Source organism: Salvia hispanica, chromosome 4 (genome assembly GCF_029641045.1).
Source record: "Salvia hispanica isolate PSC_SH4W2 chromosome 4, Shi_PSC_v1, whole genome shotgun sequence".
Lineage (NCBI taxonomy): Eukaryota > Viridiplantae > Streptophyta > Magnoliopsida > Lamiales > Lamiaceae > Salvia > Salvia hispanica.
In genome coordinates, this window is record NC_142695.1 from 32,120,545 (window position 1) to 32,143,909 (window position 23,365).

Genomic DNA, 23,365 nt, shown 5'->3' on the forward strand with positions numbered 1-23,365 from the left:
TAAGCATAGGGGTCGAAAATTTCATAGAGGAAATAGAGAATAATTGGACTTTGGATTTAATTTGGATAAATATCTCAGACGAATAATTAAATCCACGAAAAAATAGAATTCCTTTCCAATAATCATGGTGGTCGAAAATTTCAAATAAAAGATGTATGATATTCATGATAAATCCTATTTAGTCTCACTCATCCCTAAGGAAATAATTTCGCCACAATATATTTCACACCGCATCAAAATATTCACACAATCATGTCGCAAATTTCAACCATTTTGACTATTCCACCTCCACGTCACATTTTCAACGACGTTGACCATTCCACGGCCACGTCACATTTTCAACAATATTAACTATTTAACAACAACGTCTTATACTCAACAGATTTGACTATTCAAATCAATCTCAACTCCAAATCGCAATTAGGTCACAAAGAAATCATGCAATTAATTCACTCATCATTTAATCCACATACTTCATAACATTAAAAGCATTTAATGCAAAAATTTTATGGTTCGAAAATTAGGGTTCGAAAAGTGGGGCGTTACACAAAGTATGACCTAAAATGATTTTAACATGACATTAAACACAAATCTTATAATATGACCTAAAACTGCTCAATTATGACCCCCCGTGTTTTTGGTTAATTGTTGACCATTAGATCATCTAATCCTAGGGCCAAGATTTGGGCTGCATTTCTGGATTTAAACACATACTTGTTTTGATCATCTCCCGTATCACATAACTTTAAAACGCATATAATTTTTTCGATTTTAATTATTTTTTCGCACAACATATATCAATTTTATAAGGATTTTAACGAGATCTCACTTGCATATGTCCCGATGTCAAAATTTGAAAAAAAATTAAAAAATTTTCAATTTTTTTCATACAACAACAAATCTCAACATAATATATAAAATATGTCAATATAAGAGCATCCACAATGGGTGCCCGATCTCACGCCCGATCGCCCGAGATCGGGCTCGGGCGTCATCGGGCACCCACTGCAGGAGTTAGGCATGCCCGACAACGACCGACCGATTGGTCGCGACCGATCTCTCGCATGATCCATCGGGCGTGAGATAGGGCACATTGCGACACGACGCCCGAGTCCGATCTCGGAAAAAAATTTAAAAAAAAATGAATTTTAATTATAAAACCAATTTTTAATTCTAAAAAATTGATTTTTAAATTAAAAAATTATTTTGTAATGAGCATTGTGACTAATTTTTAAAGCACTACAATGAGTAATCGGCGGTCACAAATCTTTAAATAGGATTTTGAGCATTAAACAAATTTTGTAACCTCCATCTCCATGTCTTAATTTTATAATTTATGACGTTTTAATTCCATAATCTCTCATGTCCTACTATTGTGCATATAAAAGGCATTGAGCTATGGATGAATTACACACCAACAAAAGCATTCTCTACTCCCTTTCAAGCTCTCAACATTTTATTGTACATTTTGGGAACATTGTATTGCTCTATTTTTGGAGCCCCAACATGTTCATCGGTGCCTGGCGGATTTGAGATGCAATATGCGTTAGGAGGAAGTCGGTATATAAGAGGGTTTTTCTTGACTAGAATTAATAGTTTTGTTTATTTTATAATTTTCACTGTAACGTCTATTTCATTTATTGTTGTTTTTTTATTACAATAGTTAGAGCACCGCGTGTATATATGGTTTAAGAATTTTATCCTGATATTTCTTACTACAATTCTTGGAGATAGGGGAATTGTAATATCCTTAACTCGGAACGTACATAATATTTATCTTCATCTTTACAAAATTTATTATTTTTGTATATTTATATTGTCACTGACACTATAATTATATTAAGTGGTGTCACAACAAATAATATTTGATCACTTATGATGATTAATAAATTCATGTACATATAATTATAGGGGTGTACTTAAAAAATAACTCAAATTAGAATCACAACATCCTTCCAACCATATACTGCCACGTGGCATATATAAGCAACAAAACAACGTTATTAAGAAACAAACTTAGTGGATGACTTATATGAGCGGATTGCATAAAAGACTAAAATGCAAAATAAATTGCATTTAATGCAACATAAACTGTCTTTTATACAATCCGAGGTAATTTTTATGTGTCATCATTTGTTGCTTAATATCGTTATTATGTTGCTTATATCTGCAACGTGGGTAGCATGTGGTTGGAAGGATGTTATGACTCTAAGAGTGAAAGGACAATAGTGCTATGTTGCTTATGACTCTAATAATATAAAATCGAGTCGATCAAACTTTTAGTTGTTCAAATAAAATAAAATAGTCTAATACCAAATTTTAGTTTACTAATACTTTGAAATTATGATTTAACACTTAATTGTTCTGGGATACAACTGATTTTATATGGAGAATCCAATTATCTTATCTATAGGTGAGCATGCTGAGTAATTAGATATATTTTTACAAAAAGAAAATTTACAGTATTGAGAATATTAAAGTAACATAAAAAATAAATGTTTCATGTTTCAACAAGTCACGCTTAAAAAAGGTAACTGCTCCAACTTTTAAAAAGTCATAATGTAATAATATCATTTCAACCTATTAATGCAATGTTATTTTTGTGTAGTTTATCATTCGGATTTTTTTATGGTCATAATTTGATGTTTTGAATATTACTATGAGTGATCGATTCATTATTTTGTTAAAAGTGTGATTTACATTTTTTCAGTAGAGAGCTATGGTGGATTGTTTTAAACATATTTTTCAAAAGTGCCAATACTTGATATAAGTACTCTTCATCGTTGTCCAAATATTTGTACTTGTTTAGAATTCCATTTTGAATATGTTTAATTTTATGTCTTTAGATGTAAAATTAATTGAGGAGTATATAATTATTAAACTGTTATTATATAGTATATTTTTAAATCTTATATAGTTATATTGTTTCTCATTTTAATTATTATATAGTATATTTTTATATTTTTAAATCTTATATAGTTATATTGTTTTTCATTTTAATTAATCAATTAACAATTTAAAATTGTATGACGAAAAAATATTCCGCCGTGCATCGCACATGGTTAACACTATTTTAAATGGAAACACAACTTAAAACTTGCGGTCTTGCCTAGTGCTTGAAATTCAAATTATATCCATTATAATTTAATTTAGTTTTAATTATGCACCATTTTCAGCTTAGTATTTTGCTAATGTAACGTACATTTGTTGGACCGTGCATTAATATTATTGTGCAATCTCATAAATACTGACAATTTTGGTTAAAATTGAAATCAAATTCAGCATAATTTAGGAAGGAGAAAAAAAAAACCATATAATTATGAAAAAAAATCAAACATTTGACTATAAATGAAAAATAAAAGGAATGAAGACCATCATTTTATGAACAAGATTATGATGCTTATTCCTTGTTCTTTGACTTCATAATTAAATGCTAACATATACACATGTATACTCAACTGAGTATATATACGTATTAACCATTCGAGTAAAATAATAATTGAGCATACACTCTGTAATAGAGCAAGGTCTTTTGGTTTACTAAATTCAATAGAAAAAATTATGGCATCTCTTAAATGGTGCATCTGTATATTTTTGAGTCTCTTTTCATCAATTTCTTCGATTAGTGCCGCAATAATCGTGGTTGATCAATCGAATCGAGGTGGTTTCACAACCGTACAAGCTGCCATTAATTCTGTTCCTTCCGACAACACCAAATGGACTACCATTGACATAAAAAAAGGCATTTACAGGTTAGTAACGATATTCATTTTTCTTCTTAGTTTGTCCCGAAATAAATATCACATTCCCGGCCACTTCTAATGGATACCCGAACCCCTTCGTTTCCTAATACGCTCGGATACTAACGCTTAAGGGGTGGAACTAGTGAGAAGCTATTAGGGCTTAAACCCTACTCCCTCCATCCAACTAAGTTACACCATATTCATTTCTAGGACGTCCCAATAAAGTTGAGTCATTTCCTGTACCAACTTAGTTGGGACGGAAGGAATACTATTTTCTTCTATTTTAAAATTTGTGCAAATTATTAAAATATATTTTCAACTCATATCAATTTGATGTCTATAAAATTATAAAGTACTTCCTTCGTCCCACAATAAGAGTCACATTTTGTCATTTCGGTCTGTCCCACAATAAAAGTCTTATTTCACTTTTGCCATAAATGATAAGTAGTTCTCACATTCCACTAATTCGCTTCACTCACATTTTATTATAAAACCAATATAAAAAAATGGCGTTCATATTCCACTAACTTTTTCAACCCACTATTCTTTACATTTTTTTTTAAATCCGTGCTCACACTATATATTACTCCTATTATGGGATACAAGGAGTAGTTGAGTCTCTATCAATGTTTTTTTTCGGCGCACGCCATTGCAATCGCGCCTCAGTCTCTTATAAACCTTATTAATTTGTGCAGGGAACAAGTGATTATTCCTAAGAATAAGCCATTCATAATCCTGAAAGGAGCAGGAATTAATGACACCATCATTTCGTGGAATGGTCATGGCCCCATTGATGCAACCGCTACTTTCAGTACCGAAGCAAACAACACAATCGCGAGGGACTTATCGTTCGTGGTAATAAACACATGCACCATGTGCTAAAACTAATTAAGTTCTTTCAAGTAGGATTATTAGGTTACTAACTATTTGGCATGTGCAGAATTCTTACAACTCTCCCCCAAAGCATAATAGAAATCCGGTGGAGCAGGCGGTGGCGGCACGGATTAAAGGCGACAAATCAGCCTTCTACCGTTGCGGATTCTTCGGATTGCAAGACACCTTGTGGGATGCTCAAGGCAGACATTACTACAAAAGCTGCACCATAGAAGGTGTCATAGATTTCATATTTGGTGATGCCCAATCCTTGTATGAGGTAATTAGTATATTTACTTATGCATTTTGAACATATTAAATTTACGGGATTCCAACTCAAAACCAATTGAGTAGCTCAAAAAACTTATACTAGTATACTGATTTTAGCTTTCTTTTGTCATGATTAGGAATCACACTAAAATTGTTAGATATCCGTTGGTAATTAGTGATGGATAATAGTCCGCCGGAAAATTTGTCGGAAAATAGCGTGTTTTCTGTAGCTTACAATTTCGTAAATATTCTGATTGCCAATATATGGGTTTTTAATTTTTATAGAAAAAATGGTCTTTTCAAAAATTTAAAAATAAAGTCAATTTAGTAGGTAACAATTTGTTGTTATTGAAAATGTGATACTTGTGAAATGAAAATTTGCCTAATCTGGGAAACATTGTTGCCTTATATATCCACCAAAAATACTTTCATAGACCACGCGTTTATTTGATCATATAATCCTTCAAAAACTAAATCTTATAATGCATAATCAGTCACAATAAACACTACCTTGATTCTTTGCAGGGTTGCACTATATCCGTAGCTGCAGGGTCCTATAAGGGAATAGGGTTCATTACAGCTCAAGGGAGAGAGAACCCTAATGATAGGAGTGGGTTCGTGTTTAGCAACTGCAACATAGTTGGGGATGGGAAGGTATATCTTGGAAGGCCGTGGAGAAATTACGCTAGAGTCCTCTTTTACAACACACAAATGTCCGACATCATTGTCCCTCAAGGATGGAATGCTTGGAAAAGCACCGGCAACGAGTAACCACATTATTCTCATTTTAATTTTAGGGTTATTTGCTAGTAAATTTTAAGCCAAATCTGATTTTGCACACTAGCTTTGACATGGTATGCAAAATCAGAATGTATCTATCCATTATTAATAAAGAATTTATGGGAATCAATTTTCATCCATAGAGATCTAATTAATATTCGAATATGTACTTGCAGGAATCAATTGTCACTATCGGAGCATAAATGTAAGGGTCCAGGTTCGAGGACTTCTACGAGAGTGGGATGGCTGAAGAAGTTGAGTGATGAAGAGGCTAGCAAGTTAGCCAACATTTCCTTCATTGATAAACGTGGATGGATTGAGAGAGTGTTTAAAAAGCTCAGTTAAATACATACCAAAACAAGCATAATTTTATGTACGATTTGTACGTATAGTCATAATATTGAGAGAGTGTTTAAAAAGCTCAATTAAATATTATGACTATGGGCCATATAATTTTTACAAATGAGTCCAATTTTTGTCTAATGAACTTATACTTTTTTTTTTACATATTTCTAACGATAATAACAGCAATAAATGATACTCCAAAATACTAAAGAACTTTGAATTTGAATCTGATGGAAAGACGAAATTTGTATTCTTAAATGACCTTAATGCAATAATTAAGGTAACTAACACATCTTAATAACTAGAAATGATACGATATACTACTTCCTTGGTCAAAAAAAAAAGAGGGATTGTGGAGACGGCACATGTTTTTAAGTAAAATTGACAAAGTAAGAGAGACAGATCGAAACGGTAATTGGAGTATTATTAGCGAAGAATATGTCTCATATTATAAGAGAGAAAAACTTACCTAATATAGAAAGTGGCTAATTTTTTTAGACACAAAAATTGAAAATTGAGACTATTTTTATGGGACAAAGGGAGTATCTGTTAGGGTTAGTATAATAGAAACATGTTTCGAGAGTGTATAGTGATAGCACAAGTCTCGAAGAAGTATACGGTAAAGCATCACTTTGCAACCAAGGGAGATAAAGTAAAATTATCACAATGGGTTTGTTTTATTATAATATGTTCTCAATAAAATATAAATAAAGAATATGAGTCTAAGGGGCTTCTTGGTATGATGGAATGGAATGGTGGAATGGAATGTGATTCCTACTTCCATTCTATTCATTTGCTTGGTATGATGGAATGAATGAATGAATGAATGGATGAAAATGCAAAGGAAATCCAAGGAAATTGACATTTCATTCCTATCTTTATTCCATTTCAACCGTCATTCCATTCCACCCTCATTCCATTCCATCATACCAAGCATGGCCTAAGACTTTTACATTGTAGATTGAGTAGAGGAATAGGTCATCACAGTAAGTGGTTCAGCCAGACTCATGCAGAAGAAAATTAGTATATAGTTTCACAAACCAGATAGACTTTGACTACTTATTACGAAAGTTTGTAGTGTCTGTCTGAAAGTTTTTCTTACTTGAGGAAACTAACGGCAAAGGTGTGTTACAACACTGAATGTGATCTAATGAAGAGCTGAATCCTTAAAGCTATCTACTGAAAGATATCGTCCCGGCAATTTGTATTTCTTAATTTGTATTTCTTAATCATGTCTATAGCATTAGGCCTATATTATATGCATGAATTTCTTAATGTCATTGTGATGTGGTTCACCATTCCAATTTTAAAGGATGATTCAGACCAGACAACATGTCGTTTCGTGACCGAACGGGTCGATCTAATCGAATTTTTAAACATGGGTGTAGTACGTTGATAGTTGTTTTGTAGTTTTTAAATAGTAGATTGACATGTTTATTGTTGAGTTCCTAACTTGAATCATGTCATTGCATCAATTATACACCAATTGTTTATTTTAATAAGTTTATTGACTTTTCAAGGAAAAAAAAAAAGGGGTAAATTGATGATTCTTAATTAGTGATCTCTATTGATAGGAATCTCTTCTTCTGTGAAAGAGCTTTGCGTGGTTATCTTGCATGCCTCAATCAGAGTTATATAAATTAAGTTTTGTAAATATTGCGTGGTTATCTTGCAGTCACACTTAATCCACCCCGTTGTTTATTTCCTTTTCTCTGTAAGTGATTTGCTGCAGGGAGCAAGTGATATTCCTAAGGATAAGTTATATATTAGAACAAGGTGTATTGGTTTTCTTCATTCATAGGAAAAAAAGATATGGCGTCTTGGTGTATCTACACATTTTTGTCTCTTTTTTCATTGGTTTCTACCATTATCACCCAATGATCGTGGTTGATCCATCGAAGCAGGGTAGTTTCACAACCGTACAAGCGCAAGCTGCCATAAATGTAAAGGAAAGTAAGTTGAAAACATTAATGAAATATGAGTCTCAACTTTTTATATTAATTTTATCATATAATGTGAGTGTAATGAGTTAGTAGAATGTGACCCTACTTACCATTTACGATAAAAAGTGAAAGTGGACAATTAATATAATACCCCGCTCAAATTAACGTCCTTGAACGTTTATCGAGTAAATAATTATATTAAAACAAGTAGTATTTTAAACTCTATGTTTTGTGGTATTAAATTTTTTGATGAGTTTTAATTGATAGTTAAGAGCCAACGTGAAACTAATTTTGATCAAGGACTTTAATGTACAAGAGGATACATGAAACGATAAAATAATTGCCCATGTACATTTATAAAGCAGAGGGATATTAAATGTCTATTTACATAATATAGTCATTTCTCTTCAAATGAGAAAATGTATTAGTTATATCTAATTTATGATGTTACAAAAATGAGCTAAAGTTTCTTCGCAAAGCTAGTATTCTATCTTCAGGAAACCCCAACTTCCTACAAATGATGGGACAAGTCAGAAACGACAGTGTAATAATAGTGTAGTAACAAAAATAACTTCTACCATCTTTAACCATAGTCAACATGTGAATAGTGCAACACTATTCACTGAAAATGACATGGAGTCATCACATAAGTATATGCATCACGTTTTATAATTCAAGTGTATATATATGTGTGTATGTAAAGGCGAGTCATTATTTTCTGCAAAATCTGCAGACAAGAATTTAAATCAAGGGAGACATATCCCCAAAATCAGGAAGAGCGTTGAATTAAAAGCTTTCAATTATTTTTTTGTTGCATGCGAGTGTCGGCAGAAAGTAGTATAAGGAAGGAGAGTTGTGAAATTTCAAGTTTCATAACTTCTCTGAGGCATCACTTTGCTACACACACCAAAATCCAGTATCACACTTCTGCGACGCACTCTCAAACTTCTTTCTACCAAAATCATACGCACCTAAAATCTCTTTTCACCCAAATTTTAAGCAAGCAGACAGAAAAGTTTTCCATCTTTCCTAGCAAGTTTCAAGCAAGCATTTTTCAAGAAGGAGAATTTCAAGCAGAAGCACTTCTAAATAAACCTTTTATCGTTCTTTTGAGGTAATGATTTTCAAACCGCAAGTTAACTCTTTTCAAGTTTTATCAAGCACGTCATGTTAGCATGAATTCATATAGAACATAGAATCACAACCAAGCATGCTCTCCTTTTACCAAATACGTCATATTTGTTTTTATTCAAGAAACTAGAAAATCTCCTAACATGTTTCAAAATAAGCCTCTTGTTTTAGCAGCCACTTCGGAAATTTATAATAGAAAATCTAACCGTCCAAATGAAATTTCCTTTGGTCATAATGAAGTTAGATAAGTTGTTTACCTTCCTTTAAAATATCAGAACGATCGGACTACGTTTGAACCCCCGATCGTATAGAAAATCGACGCTGCTACTGTAGAAACCGACAGCCACTTCCGAAATTATTTCTGGAAAATCTAACCGTTAAAATTTGATCTCCTTCGGTAAGAATGATCCTTTATGAGTCTTCTACCTTTGGTTAAAATTTCGTGACAATCGGATGTTGTTTGAATTCCCGATCGTGAAGAAACTCGAGGCTGCACCTTGTGTGGCGAAAATTTAGAAAAGAAAAAGAAAGAGAGAGAGAGTTAGGAAGAGAATAGAGATAAATGATGATAAGAAAGAAGTTACGTATAGCAGCTAGTTTGACTCAGTAGGTAATTGAAATAATGATTTTGCTCCCTTGACTTTTGGGCCTTTCAAATATCAAATGAGTGTTAGACTAAAATTAATTAGTCCTTATTCGGAATTCATTATTTATGATTGAATTAATCGCTCGAGATAAAATTCTCTTGAATTAATTTTGAGTAAGTGGGTTTGTATGTAAATCCTCAAGTTTATTAAATTAATTAATCTCTCGATTAATTAATACCAATAATTAAATCTACGGGTTTAATTAAAGTGAATGAGTTTATGAAAGAGAGAAGGAAAATAGGATGCATATCCTAAGAGCATATCATCCGCTATTGTTATTTCTTTGAAGCTAAATAGTTTATTATCTTTTATTGGACAAGGTCCATCGCAAAGAATTTAACTCCAAGTGGGTTAATATTGTCATACGGAGTAAGAAGCATACGAGGTGCACTTTCTTATCCCACAATGGATAAAAGTATAAAGTATTGTTTTATGATGATTAATTATGAAAATAATGTTGTCATGCCTTAAATGTTTTGTTTTATGTATGATGCCTATCTGTTTGGTTATACCGAATGTGCTATGCCAAATAAAGTAAGAAATCGAATTCGGGTCCCAGCAAGGGGAGAGTCCCTACTTGGACTAGTGTACACGTGGACCGTGTGTCATCGAGAGGGTTGGCCGGTCCGGTGCTCGTGGAAAGTGGCCACTTTCCCGGCACATGAAAGTTAAGGTGACCGTAAGAGAACACCATCTCTACGGCACAAGATGTACAGATATGGCAAAGAACAGAAAGAACTTAGACTGTGCAGTCGAAAAATGGTATTTAGTAAACTCAGGTCTTTTTAATAAAACCCCTGAGTGTTACTGTGATAATGGCTTGACAATATTTTCAAATGTATTATTGTAGTTTTCGGCAATGTGTTCACTGAGTACTTTTGTACTCAGCCCTGCATGTACTTCTAAATGTGCAGGTTGAGCTGTGATGGAGGGAAGGGTGCTAATTAAACCAGACCTACTTATAGTTCCATTCAATACTCTCGGAGGTTCGTGTCTTCATACATGGAACCGCGTTCAGTTCCTTCCGCTGTGCATTAAAGCAAGTGAAATTCTTTATTTCTCTAAAGACTCTGATAATTAACCAGTATATTGTATTGTCCCCGACTCGAGTCATTGTGATCGAGCCATTCTATTCATGTATTCAATGTTTATACTCTACAGTCAGAAAGTTCAACCATGAAGTCCATTTTTTTTTACCCAACCCGCATTCTTATTATCCACCACAGTCACGGTATATCGAACCTTGCTATAGTAAGCAAAGTTGGGTCGTGACAATTAATAGGTAACAGAGTAATTAATAGATACTCCCTCCGTCCGCCATTAGGAGTCTCATTCATGGGCAGCACGGGTTTTAAGGAATGTTAAGAAAAGTGAGTGGAAAAAAGTTAGTGGAATAGGGGTCCCACTTGTACATATTAGTTTTAAATGAAATGTGAGTGGAATGAGTTAGTGGAAAGTGAGACCCTATTACCATTTATGACAAAAGTGAACCGGGACTCCTATTCGCGGACGGACTAAAATGGAAAAACGCAACTCCTATTCGCGGACGGAGGGAGTACATTTTTCATTTTTGAGAGGTAAAGATACCTCTCCATCAATGGAGAGTTAAAATCTTATAACTACCATATATGTCTTCTTTTCATGAAAAAATATTCTCCAAGGGAGAAGGTATTATACCTCTATCTTTTGGAATGCATTTTGTACTATTATGGAGTACTCCCCCGTCCCCAAAGAGTATGAACTTTGGATTCGGCACGGGTTTTTAATGTATTGTGGTAAAGTAAGAGAGAGATAGATAGATAAAGTTTTTTAAGTATTTAAGTATTGTTAGTGGAGCATGGGTTCCACCTCATTAGAGAGAAGAGAGTTTCCAAAATTGAAAGTTCATACTCTTTGGAGACGGACGAAAAAGGAAATAGTGCATACTATTTTTAGAAAATAATTTACCTTTCTATATACCTGTTCCGTTGGAATGTGTTAATTTTTTAAATGGTATATTTCACTTTTTGAGAAGGTAAATAGAAGTTATACCTCTTTCATTACCTTTCCTTCTTAGAAATGCTCTAAGAGCATCTTCAAGGGTATAATCTTCAAGGAATGATAAAGTGAGAATGTATATTTCTTACTCCATCCATCCAGTAAAAATAGACAAGATTTACCATTTTGGACCGTCCACCAAAATTAGACTATCTTCTAAATATGGAAAGTTTTAAACATTTAAATACTATTAATGTGGATCCTACAATCCTCAAACACTACTTATTTCTTATTTTTCTCTTATCTATCTTATTTTACCAATTCACATTAAAATCTATGTCATACACAACTATATCTATTTTTGGTGGATGGAGGGAGTATTTATTTTCTTACAAAGGTATTATACCTTCTCAAAAAGTAATGAACTCCAAGAGAAACATAAATAAATTAAAAGTCAAATAAAAATAACTAATTTTTTACCTTTTGTGTGGAAAATAGGTAAGATACATTTTCAAAAACTAAAAAGATATAAATATTATATCCCATTAGAGAATGGACTTTTATATGAAAAAAGAGATAAATATGATATTTATTCATATTTACCTCTATATTTACCCCTTCCCTTTGAGATGTTCTAAGTCTAAGTAAAGTATTTCCTTTTCGACACTTTTATGTATTTTTGTTTTGTGGGTTGATTAGCGAGAAAATAAAGTAGAGATAATAATGTTATATCTCATATTTGACCGATGCAGGTTTTCAAAAATTGTTTAATTATCTTAAGGAAAGTGGGTAGAAAAAGTTAGGGTAATATGAGTCATATTTTCATATTCTTACTCCGTCCCCTAAAAAGGTACTAACTCTTTCCTTTCTAGTCCGTCCCCTAAGAGCATCCACAATGGCTCCTGGACTAGAAACTGGACACCTCATGCCACATCATCAGGACTAGAAACTGCATGTCACGTTACTAGGACACCTAACTGCACAACAGTGGACTAGAAACTAGACTAGCACTAGAACTAGCCACAATAAACAAAATTAACAAATTCATATTTAAATACAATCACACAAATATGGAATTCAATTTATGACACAAATATGGGAAAAATGCAATCATTTTATGTAAATTAATAAAAAAGTACATCCTAAAAAAAATTACATAATTAAAAAAAATACATAAAAAAAATTTCTATCGCTGTGCAATCCTCCGCGCCCACAACTCTTCAATTAAAACCTTCTGGAGTCGAATATGAGAATCCACTTGGTGCATGTCGGCCTGTGCCTAGAGGCGTTGGGCTTCATAGTGAGGTACCCCATTCGTACGTTGGATATTGATCTTGTACAGAAATTTAAGAGAGAGAGAAACTCGTAAAAACAAGTGGTGCAAATGAAAACGAAGTGCAATTATCAGTATACATAGAGTTTTGGAAATTAAAAAAAAAATCGTTGGCTGCCGGTTCGCCGATTTTGAGCCTGTAATGGCGGCTAGCCGGACGGCTAGCGGATCGACGAGCGCGCGCGAATCGGCGTGAGCTCACCGATCGGCTCGCCGAAATAGCGCTCTCCGGACGCAATGGTCGGCTAGCCGACCGGCTAACCGCCATTGCGGATGCTCTAAAAGTACAAACATTCTATTTAAGAAAAAAATTTCCTCACTAATAAGGTGGGATCCTTTTTCCACTAACACACTTTACTTTCTACCTCTCTCTTACTTTATCAATTTTATGTTAAAACCCGTGTCGTTTCTAAAGTTACTATTTTTAGTATTAATTTTATAATAATTATGAGTTGAATGCGTTAATGAAATGTGGGTTCCACATACTAAAAATAGTAAAAGTGAAATGAAACATTTATTGAGAACTATCCATATAAGAAAATATGAGATATTTGATGAGGACAAACTCTGATTATAACATGGTATACATATTTTAATGTGGTTTAGGAAGATAAAATGAAAATATATTCAGAATTATTACGTCTTATTTAAATTTATGTTTTAATATCTAATAATTTGATGTTATACATATTTACTATGTGTGATTTTATAATTTTATTTTTAATGCATAATGATTTGATATTGTATACAATTAAAATGAAATGTAATGTGTCATGTATTGCATATGTGAGATACTAGTATTAGGGCTGACGAATCGTGCGGACTGGGTCGTTATCTGGTTAACCCAACCCAGTAAGGTTAATCCCTAACCCAATCCGAAATCGTTGAGTTCTTTCAAGACCCAACCCACAAGCTTCGTGCATGTTTGTGCGGATTATCGTACAATGTTGAAAATTGTCAGTCCTTTTGTTAAAACTATTAAAAAGAATAATTAACCATGTTAAGAAAAATTATCTTAAATAAGTTAAGTAAATGAAGAACAAAGTAGGAAATGTAAAAGGTAAAGAGATGAAGAAAGAATAAAGTAAGAATGAGTAAAGTAAGTGAAAAAAAATGTATTAACTTTTACTAAAAAGGGGAAATGAATCCACTACTATGGAACATATCAAAATGACAAAATGACCCTCCACTACTATGGAACGGAGAGAATATTAAATAATTACATCCTACAAAATATGAAACAAAATTTTCAAATAAATTACTCAGACAAAAAGAAATTAAATGGGATGGTGTCTTTGTTTCCTTTTAGCAGAATTAGAATGTAATTCTTATAAACTAACCTAAAAAAATTTTAAAACCAACTTTAGATTTTCTATTTCTCATTGGAACCTATGATAGATGCTTTTATGTTTTTTTTTTTTTTTAATTTCTAAGAGTATTCACAGGTGGATTCAGTGGATATTCCATGTGTTGATTTGTAGGCACCTCATGGGTGGACAGCTCTCCGAAAGATTTAAGGCTACTCCATATCCAAAAGCGAGGATCGATTCCCTTACTATTTAGTTAAGAATGGACGAGTTTCATTCCAATTGACCACACCCTTAGGTTAACATGGATGCTTTTATATGTGCGTGCTATTAATTCGATCATGCTTAAATCGATTAAATTCAATGATAGTTTTGTCAACTTAAAACTTATGGGCTTGCCTTGTGCTTGAAATTCAAATTATATCCATTATAATTTATTTCAGTTTTAATTATGCACCATTTTTAGCATAGTATTTTGCTTTGTAACGTACATTTGTTGGACTGTGCATTAATATTATTTGTGCAATATTCTCATAAATGCTAACTATTTTAGTCTAAATTGAAATCAAATTCAACATAATTTAGGAAGGAAATAAAAAAGATTATAATTATGAAAAAATTCAAACATTTGACAATAAATGAAAATTAAAAATAAAAGGAATGAAGACCATCATATGTGAACAAGATTATGAAGCTTATTCCTTGTACTTTGACTTCATAATTAAATCCTAACATATACACATGTATACTCAACTGAGTATATATACATGTTAATCATTCGGGTAAATTCATAACTGAGTATACAATAACAATCTGTAATAGAGCAAGGTGTATTGGTTTACTACACTCAATAGAAAAGATAATGGCATCTCATAAATGGTGCATCTGCATATTTTTGTGTCTCTTGTCATCAATTTCTTCCATTAGCGCTGCTATAATCTTTGTTGATCAATCGAAGCAAGGTGGTTTCACAACAGTACAAGCTGCCATTGATTCCGTACCTTCCGACAACACCAAATGGACTACCATTGACATCAAAAAAGGCATTTATAGGTCAGCAACGGTGTTCATTTTTCTTTTTAATTTGTCCCTGAATGAATATCAGACTCCCACTTCTAATGCATACCTGAACCCCTCCATTTCCAAATACGCTCGGATACTCACACGCTTAAGAGCTGGAACTAGTGAGAAGCTATTAGGGCTTAAACCCTACTACTCCCTCTGTCCGCCATTAAATGTCTCATTTCGCTTTTTACGTTTGTCCGTCAATAAATGTCTTATTTCACTCAAATTTTATTATAAAACTAATACTCTCTCCGTCCCATTAAATATGAAACATTTGTTTTTCGGAACGCAATTTTATATAGTGTTGTTTTGTGAGTTAAAGAAAAGAGAATAAAGTAAGAGAAAAGAAAAAGTAGAGATAGTATTGTTTCTATTTTTGGAAATGTTTCATTTTTAATGGGACAATCCAAAATGATGAAAGAGATGGAGTATATAAAAGTAGGCCCCACGTTCACTAACTTTTTATATCCACTATACTTTATAGAGTCAAACAGTTTCTTAAAATTCATGTCAGTCAGATATGAGACATTTAATCATGGACGAAGGGAGTACTATTTTCTTCGATTTTTAAACCGTGCAAATCATCAAAAAATAGCTCATATGAACTTGATGTCTATAAAATTATAAAGTAATTGAGTCTCTATCAACGTTTTTTTTCGGCGTACGCCATTGCAATCGCGCCTCAGTCTCTTATAAACCATATTAATTTGTGCAGGGAACAAGTGATTATTCCTAAGAATAAGCCATGCATAATCCTGAAAGGAGCAGGAATTAATGACACCATCATTTCGTGGAATGGTCATGGCCCCATTGATGCAACCGCTACTTTCAGTGTAACAGCCCGTCCTCCTAGGGTACAATAAATGCGGCGGCTGCTACCCAAAACCGACTCCAAAGAAGTAAACATAGGCTAGGGTTTCATTTAAAGAGTATTGACAAAAAGAATTGAAAGAGATATCAGAGTATTAAAAACAACAACTTAACCTAGAAGATTAAAGGAAGAAAAATATCATAAATGGCGATCAAAATATCTGGTGAGCACGGCTCATTATCCCAGACGAAATCACAAGAAAAGACGAAGGCTTCAAACCGAAGGCAAGATGCAAATATTCCAAAAAGAAATTTCTAAAGTATATCAAAAATTCAGCGGAAAACGACCAAGAGAAAGTATAGCTATGTATGAAGACACAACTACGCTTGAAGTTCAACATATCCTTTTTAATTCATTAATCTGCTCAACACCCGCCACCACTTGTCGTCATTCAACCTGCACGTAAGAAAAACACATGCAGGGCTGAGTATTTTGAAATACTCAGTGAGCTCGTTGCCAAAATATTTTATAAGTTATGCCACCCTTACCAAGTGTACTCGAGTTTTAAGCAGTTGTAAAAGGGAATATCACGAGTATCACAAAATATATTTTCATAGACTGGCCAGTCAAAATAACCTCCCATTTTCTCATCAAATTAACAATCATTCCATGGTGCGACGAAAGTGTGGCCACACTTTTCGCCCACGAGACCGGCCGACTAGCAAGGACGGCTCTCGATCCCAATGTGTACACAGCCTGGTTGGGCTTGCGGCCCATACTCAGACCCGAATTCGTATAAGCATATCCAACAATCACATTAAAACAAACATAGGCATGGCATAACAGTTAAACCACCCTTATAACACCGAATAACATTTTGACAAAATAAAAGAGAGTTTTAAGAGTAAAGCCCACCTCGATTGCTTAGTTTTCAAGTAGTTTCGCTTTTCTGTTATCCGGCTTCGCAACCAAAGTTTCACCTTTTAATCACATAGGCACATATCACAAATTAGGTTCAATACTACTCTTACTCATGCATGTCTCATTACTTTTCCCTCTTCCCAACGATTTATCTTATCATTACTAATTAATCAAGATCATGTTTATCGCACACGAAGATTTAACCATCAAACACACACTACACAACACATCAACACACACACACACGGCACACACACACACACGCCACACACACACACGGCACACACACATACACATGTCCCCACATCCCTTTTTATCCCTCTTTCACTCAACCAAGATGCATGAGGGTTCAAGAAGACCGATTAATCGGTTGGAAGAAGAAAAAGAAGAGGTAGAAGAAGAACAAACATAACTCTTAAACAAAAATACCTCTTTAGCGAAAAATAATCGGTAGAAAACAAGTATTAGCCTTGATTCTTCAAAGTTCTTGGATTAAACTTCAATTTCTTCTCAAAGGATGAAGGATTAATGGAGTAATGTAGAAGAAAAATTGAGAGAGTGAATGTGCGTAAGGGGGCCGAAAATTTGGGGTCTAGGGTTGGGGTGTTCTCTTATTTATAGTGCTCAACAAGATCTTTTGGTAATTAGAATAGAATATTTGGTAAGATCTTTTGCCTTATAAATAAATAGAATAAAATAATATGGTGAAGTAGGGAAGAAGAATTAACAAAAATAGAAGATGGCAATATCTCCTAATTTTCGAAAATTAGGCTAGGTAATTAGCCATGGTTTTGTTTTTGGTATATTTTCCAAGTAGAATAAAATATCATGGAGCAAAATAAAAATAAGGAAAATCCTCCATGAAACAAGATAAGGGGCGATTTCTAGCCTTTTAAATAAGGCATGAATTTTTGAATATTGACTAGAATAAAGTAAGGCAAGATCTCTTGAAGTATGGAAAGATTTGGTAGAATAATTAAATTCTAGGTATGGAAGGAAATCAAGTAAGGAACCAAATAAAATAAAACAATTCCTTCCTTCCCAAATATAGTGATTTTCGAAAATCACTAGAAAATAAGGAGGCTCGATTTTTCCATCTCTAAACAAGGAAATAATTGGCTCTTGGAATTTAATTTGGATAAATATCCCAAGGATTAAATAAATTCCGGAAAAATAGAAATTCTTTCTCCAAGGGGTCTATGGTTCGAAAATCATAAGAACTAGGGTGACAAGTAATTATGGAAATCTTCTCTAATATTCTCACTCACCCATAAACAATTAAATTGCTACATAGCCTCATAACTTAATATATCACATGCCACATCATTAAATTAAATAGGTTTGACTTTTCAAACTTTCAACACAAACCCTAACTCAAGTCGACCATATCAACTCATGAAATAAAAGCATTCACGACTCCACGTCATCAAATAATTAATTCTAGGGCTTTAATTTAGGGTTCTAAATTCCGGGATGTTACATCCTACCACACTTAAAAGAAATTTCGTCCCGAAATTTGGTACCTTTTACGGAAAAAGTTCCGGGTAAAGCTCTATCATCTTATCCTCACGCTCCCACGTGGCTTCCTCGGGCCCGTGGTTTCTCCATTGAATTTTCACGAAGGCAGTGGTTGTATTTCTCAAGGTTTGGACCTTTCGATCTAAGATTAACTGGGGTTGCTCCTCGTAGCTCAGATCCGGGCTTACAGCAATATCCTCGTAACGAATCACATGCTTCGGATCGAACACGTACTTTCGCAATTGCGACACATGAAAAACGTTGTGCACATTCTCAAGGCTGGGCGGCAGCGCTAAACGATAAGCTACGGGTCCTACTCCTTCTAGAATTTCGTACGGCCCAATAAAACGCGGTTTTAGTTTGCCCTTGACTCCAAAACGCGCTATCCCTTTCGACGGGGATACTTTGAGGAAAACTTTATCACCAGCGTGGAACTGTAAGTCCGTCCGTCGAACGTCGGCGTACGACTTCTGTCTGTCCTGAGCTTCCTTCATTCGCGCGCGGATTTGTCGAACGATTTCGACCATTTCTTCGACTGCATCGAGTCCAAGTGCTCTTCGTTCGCCAACTTCATCCCAGTAGAGCGGAGATCTACACTTTCTCCCATAGAGTGCTTCGTATGGCGCCATGCCGATCGTTGCTTGGAAGCTGTTGTTGTAGGCGAACTCGATCAAAGGGAGTGCGGTCTCCCAACTTCCGCCTCGGTCGAGCACCACAGCTCTTAACATATCCTCGAGAGTTAGTATCGTCCTCTTGGATTGTCCATCGGATTGTGGGTGGAAAGCGGTACTAAAGTTCAAGCGTGTTCCAAGCTCGCGTTGTAGACTAATCCAAATTTCGAGGTAAACTTCGGGTCACGATCAGACGTAATCGTCACTGGGTCTCCATGTAATCGCACGATCTCTTGGATGTAGATCCGAGCTAGCCTATCCGATCCATGGGTTACGGGGATTGGTAAGAAATGCGCACTCTTGGTAAGTCGATCGATGATCACCCAAATCGCGGTGTTCCCTTTAAGGGTTTTCGGCAACGCAGTCACGAAATCCATAGCGACGTGCTCCCACTTCCACTCGGGTATCTCAAGCGGTTGTAGCTTCCCGTACGGTCGTTGGTGTAAGGCTTTCACCTGTTGGCAGGCTAAGCAACGTTCCACGAAAGCTGTGACATCTCTCTTCATGCCGTTCCACCAAAAGGACTTCTTCAGATCCCGGTACATCTTTGTGCTCCCGGGGTGAGCAGTGTATGGGGTTTCGTGCGCTTCGCTCATGATCTTGTTCCTAAGACTCTCGTTGTTCGGCACGCACAGTCTCCCTTCAAAGGTGAGAGCGTTATCGGAAGCCTCGCTAAACTGTCCGGACTCACCGGTTCTCACTTCGACTCGAATCTCTTCTAATTTCTCATCTAGCCGTTGAGCTGCAACGATCCTCGTCCTTAGATCACGTTCTACTACTAACGCGGCGATTCGGCCTTTCACGGTATCGGGTGTTCTAACTACTTCTATCCGCAACTTACTCAACTCTCGCACTAAACTTTCCTCTTCTGTTAGAAAAACAGCGAGTTGCAAATGGTCTCTACGGCTTAAAGCGTCTGCTACTACGTTTGCCTTGCCAGGGTGGTAGTTGATACCACAATCGTAGTCCTTCACTAGCTCGAGCCATCTCCGTTGTCGCATGTTCAGATCCTTCTGCTCGAAGAAGTACTTTAAACTCTTATGGTCCGTAAAGATTTCACACCTAACTCCGTAGAGATGGTGCCTCCAAATCTTTAGGGCATGCACTACTGCGGCTAACTCTAAATCATGGGTAGGGTAGTTCAACTCGTGCGGTTTCAACTGTCGCGACGCGTAAGCGATCACCTTGTTGTTCTGCATCAACACGCATCCTAATCCGACTTTCGAAGCGTCGGTGTAAACTACGTAGTCGACTCCAAGCTCTGGCACAGCTAACACTGGTGCGGTGGTCAATTTCTCCTTCAAAACCTGGAAGCTTGCTTCACACTCCGGCGTCCAGTTCACCTTGATTCCTTTCTTGAGCTGCTGGGTCATCGGTCTCGCTATCTTGGAGAATCCTTCTATGAACCTTCGGTAGTATCCTGCCAAACCTAGGAAACTCCGAATCTCGTTCTGCGTTGATGGCGACTTCCACTGTTGTACCGCCTCGACCTTAGCGGGGTCCACTCGGATTCCCTCTGCTGACACGATGTGCCCTAAGAAGTTGACTTCCTTCAGCCAGAATTCACACTTGCTGAATTTGGCGTACAACTTCTCCTTCCTCAACGTCTCCAGCGCGATCCGTAGGTGTTCCGCGTGCTACTTTTCGTCCTTCGAGTAGACTAAGATGTCATCTATGAACACTAAGACGAACGTATCTAGGTACGGGTGGAAAATGCGGTTCATCAAATCCATAAACACGGCTGGGGCGTTCGTCAGACCGAACGGCATCACCACGAACTCATAGTGAGCATATCTGGTACGGAATGCGGTTTTAGGGATATCCTCATTTCGTACTTTCAGCTGGTGGTATCCGGACTTCAAATCCATCTTAGAGAACACTCCGGCTCCTCGGAGTTGGTCGAACAGGTCATCTATCCTCGGCAAAGGGTATTTGTTCTTGAGGGTCAATTTGTTCAACTCTCTATAGTCGATACACATTCTCATTGACCTATCTTTCTTCTTAACGAAGAGCACCGGTGTGCCCCATGGCGAAACACTGGGCCTAACGAAACCTAAGTCCATGAGCTCTTGCAGCTGAATCTTTAACTCCTCTAACTCCTTAGGTGCCATGCGGTACGGCGCCTTCGATATGGGGGCGGCTCCAGGTTCGAGATCGATCGTAAATTCTAACTGCCTATCTGGCGGCGGTCCAGGTAACTCCTCGGGAAAAACATCGGGAAAATCTCGTACGACAGCAACGTCTTCAAGCCTTGCTTCCTCTTTCTCTTCTCCGTGGAGATAGACAAGGTAGGCCGGGCGTCCTTTCCTCAACATGGCGGTGGCTTGTAACGCAGAGACTACAGCGATTCGTCGGTTCATTGAGATTCCGTGGTACACGGCGGGTTCCATACCCGGGGTTTGTAGGGTTATTAGCCTCTCTTTACAACGGATCGTTGCAAAGTTCACAGTTAACCATTCCATTCCTAGGATCACGTCAACGTCTCTCATCGTCATAACTCGCAGGTCGTGAGCAACTAACTGAAGTTCTCCTAGTACGATTTCTACGTTCAAGCAAAAACGAGAGATCTCAACCAGTCCTCCTACTGGTGAGGACACCATCATCCTATGTTCAGACTTCCTAGTAGGTAAGCTTAAGGTATGCACACACAACTCAGAGATGAACGAATGAGATGCGCCCGTGTCAAACAAAACAACAATAGGGGTATCAAGGATTTCGCCTATACCTGCTAGGTTTCCACTCTCGGGCTTTCCTTGCTCGGTCTTGGGCTGCTTCTGCTCTATAGCGTACGCTCTAGCCGGGGCTGGAAGTCTTGGGCGGACAGGCTGCTGCAGCCGCAGTTGCTGATTCGGGTTTGCTCCCGAGCTCGTAGATGGCGCTCTCGGCTGCTGACGGAAACCCTGATGGTTCTGCCTTGGTCCGTTTCCCTTGCTCGGACACTCCCTCGAGAAGTGCCCGTTTCCTCCACAGTTGAAGCATCTATTCGAGTTCGGTCCTCTATACTGCCCGAAATGGTACTTGGCGCAAACGTTACACTGAGGTGGTCTGGCACGGGGGTCGCTCCTTGGATTGAACGAGGTCTGTCCTCCTCCGTTGGGGCGGTATCGCTTATTGTCATGGTGGATCCTACTCTCCTCCCATCTCCTCTTGTCATGGTGAGGACGTGGCGGGGGTAATGTCATTGCGGTGTTCCCCGCACTCTTCTCCTTTGGCATTGCTGCCTCTACATCCAGTGTGAGGGCTAGCGCCTCGGCGTACGTAAGGGTTCCGCGGACTGCCAATGCTATCCTAATCTCGTGCCTAAGGCCCTCACGAAACTTATCAGCCAGCTTCTCATCGGTATCGGTCTGTTCCGGCGCATAGCGGGTCATGTCACAAAGTGCACGGTCATACTCTGTTACAGACAGACGTCCTTGGGTGAGGTTGTGAAACTCGGCTGCTTTCGCCTTGCGGTAGCTTTTGGGTACGTACTTATCGTAAACTTCTATCTTGAACTCCTCCCAAGTCATCCCGTCTATGTGATCCTGGGGCATGGTCTTTAACTTAGTATCCCACCAGAAATCAGCAGATCCGGTCAGCTGATGCGTCACACAGATCATCCTCTCCGCGTCGTTGCACACTAAGGTTCGGAAAATGCGCTCTAAGGCACGTATCCAAGTTTAGGCTTTCGCAGGTTCGCCCATTCCGTCGAAGGTAGGAGGCTTTTGGTCAAGGAAAAGCTTAACGACTTCCCTATCTACTCGTGGTGGTGGTGGTGGTGATGGCGGTCTTGGTTGCGTCACGCTTTGCTCCTCCGAAGCATGGAAAGATGGTTCCTCGTTCCTCACGTTGCGTCTAGGCGGCATTCTGATTTATCACACTCGAACGGTTAGCGCACTTACTTAACATTTCAAGGTAGCGATAGGGTACTTTGAAAGAAAAGATTTTAAACTCATTCACAAGCAGGGTCCAAAGAAAGACCACACAATAGCAGTTGTTAGGAAAACAGAGAACATAATAAGGTTGCACCATAAGGTGGAAAACACTCGGA

General features: G+C 36.8%; 1 protein-coding gene and 2 long non-coding RNA genes across 3 annotated transcripts; 2 read left to right on the forward strand and 1 right to left on the reverse strand.

Moving 5' to 3' along the window:
• The first annotated feature begins 3,561 nt into the window (after positions 1 to 3,561).
• Positions 3,562 to 6,011, forward strand: LOC125194997 (putative pectinesterase 29). Its single transcript, XM_048093206.2, has 5 exons — positions 3,562 to 3,752; positions 4,439 to 4,598; positions 4,684 to 4,896; positions 5,412 to 5,653; positions 5,843 to 6,011. The coding sequence occupies exons 1-5, from the start codon at positions 3,562 to 3,564 to the stop codon at positions 6,009 to 6,011; spliced, it is 975 nt and encodes a 324-aa protein (XP_047949163.2).
• Positions 6,012 to 8,221: 2,210 nt separating this feature from the next.
• LOC148928466 (uncharacterized) lies at positions 8,222 to 9,775 on the reverse strand. The gene is made up of 2 exons (XR_016137827.1): positions 9,343 to 9,775; positions 8,222 to 8,465 (listed from the first exon to the last, which is right to left on the reverse strand). It is a non-coding gene; the product is annotated as an uncharacterized LOC148928466 (long non-coding RNA).
• LOC148928467 (uncharacterized) lies at positions 8,701 to 10,933 on the forward strand. Its single transcript, XR_016137826.1, has 3 exons — positions 8,701 to 9,068; positions 10,053 to 10,117; positions 10,647 to 10,933. It is a non-coding gene; the product is annotated as an uncharacterized LOC148928467 (long non-coding RNA).
• The last annotated feature ends 12,432 nt before the right edge of the window (positions 10,934 to 23,365 follow it).

Coding starts and splice junctions, on each gene's coding strand:
- LOC125194997 (XM_048093206.2), top strand. CDS start 3,562: ATGGCATCTCTTAAATGGTGCATCTGTATATTTTTGAGTCTCTTTTCA. Junction 3,753..4,438: donor ATAAAAAAAGGCATTTACAG/GTTAGTAACGAT, acceptor TAATTTGTGCAG/GGAACAAGTGATTATTCCTA. Junction 4,897..5,411: donor ATGCCCAATCCTTGTATGAG/GTAATTAGTATA, acceptor GATTCTTTGCAG/GGTTGCACTATATCCGTAGC.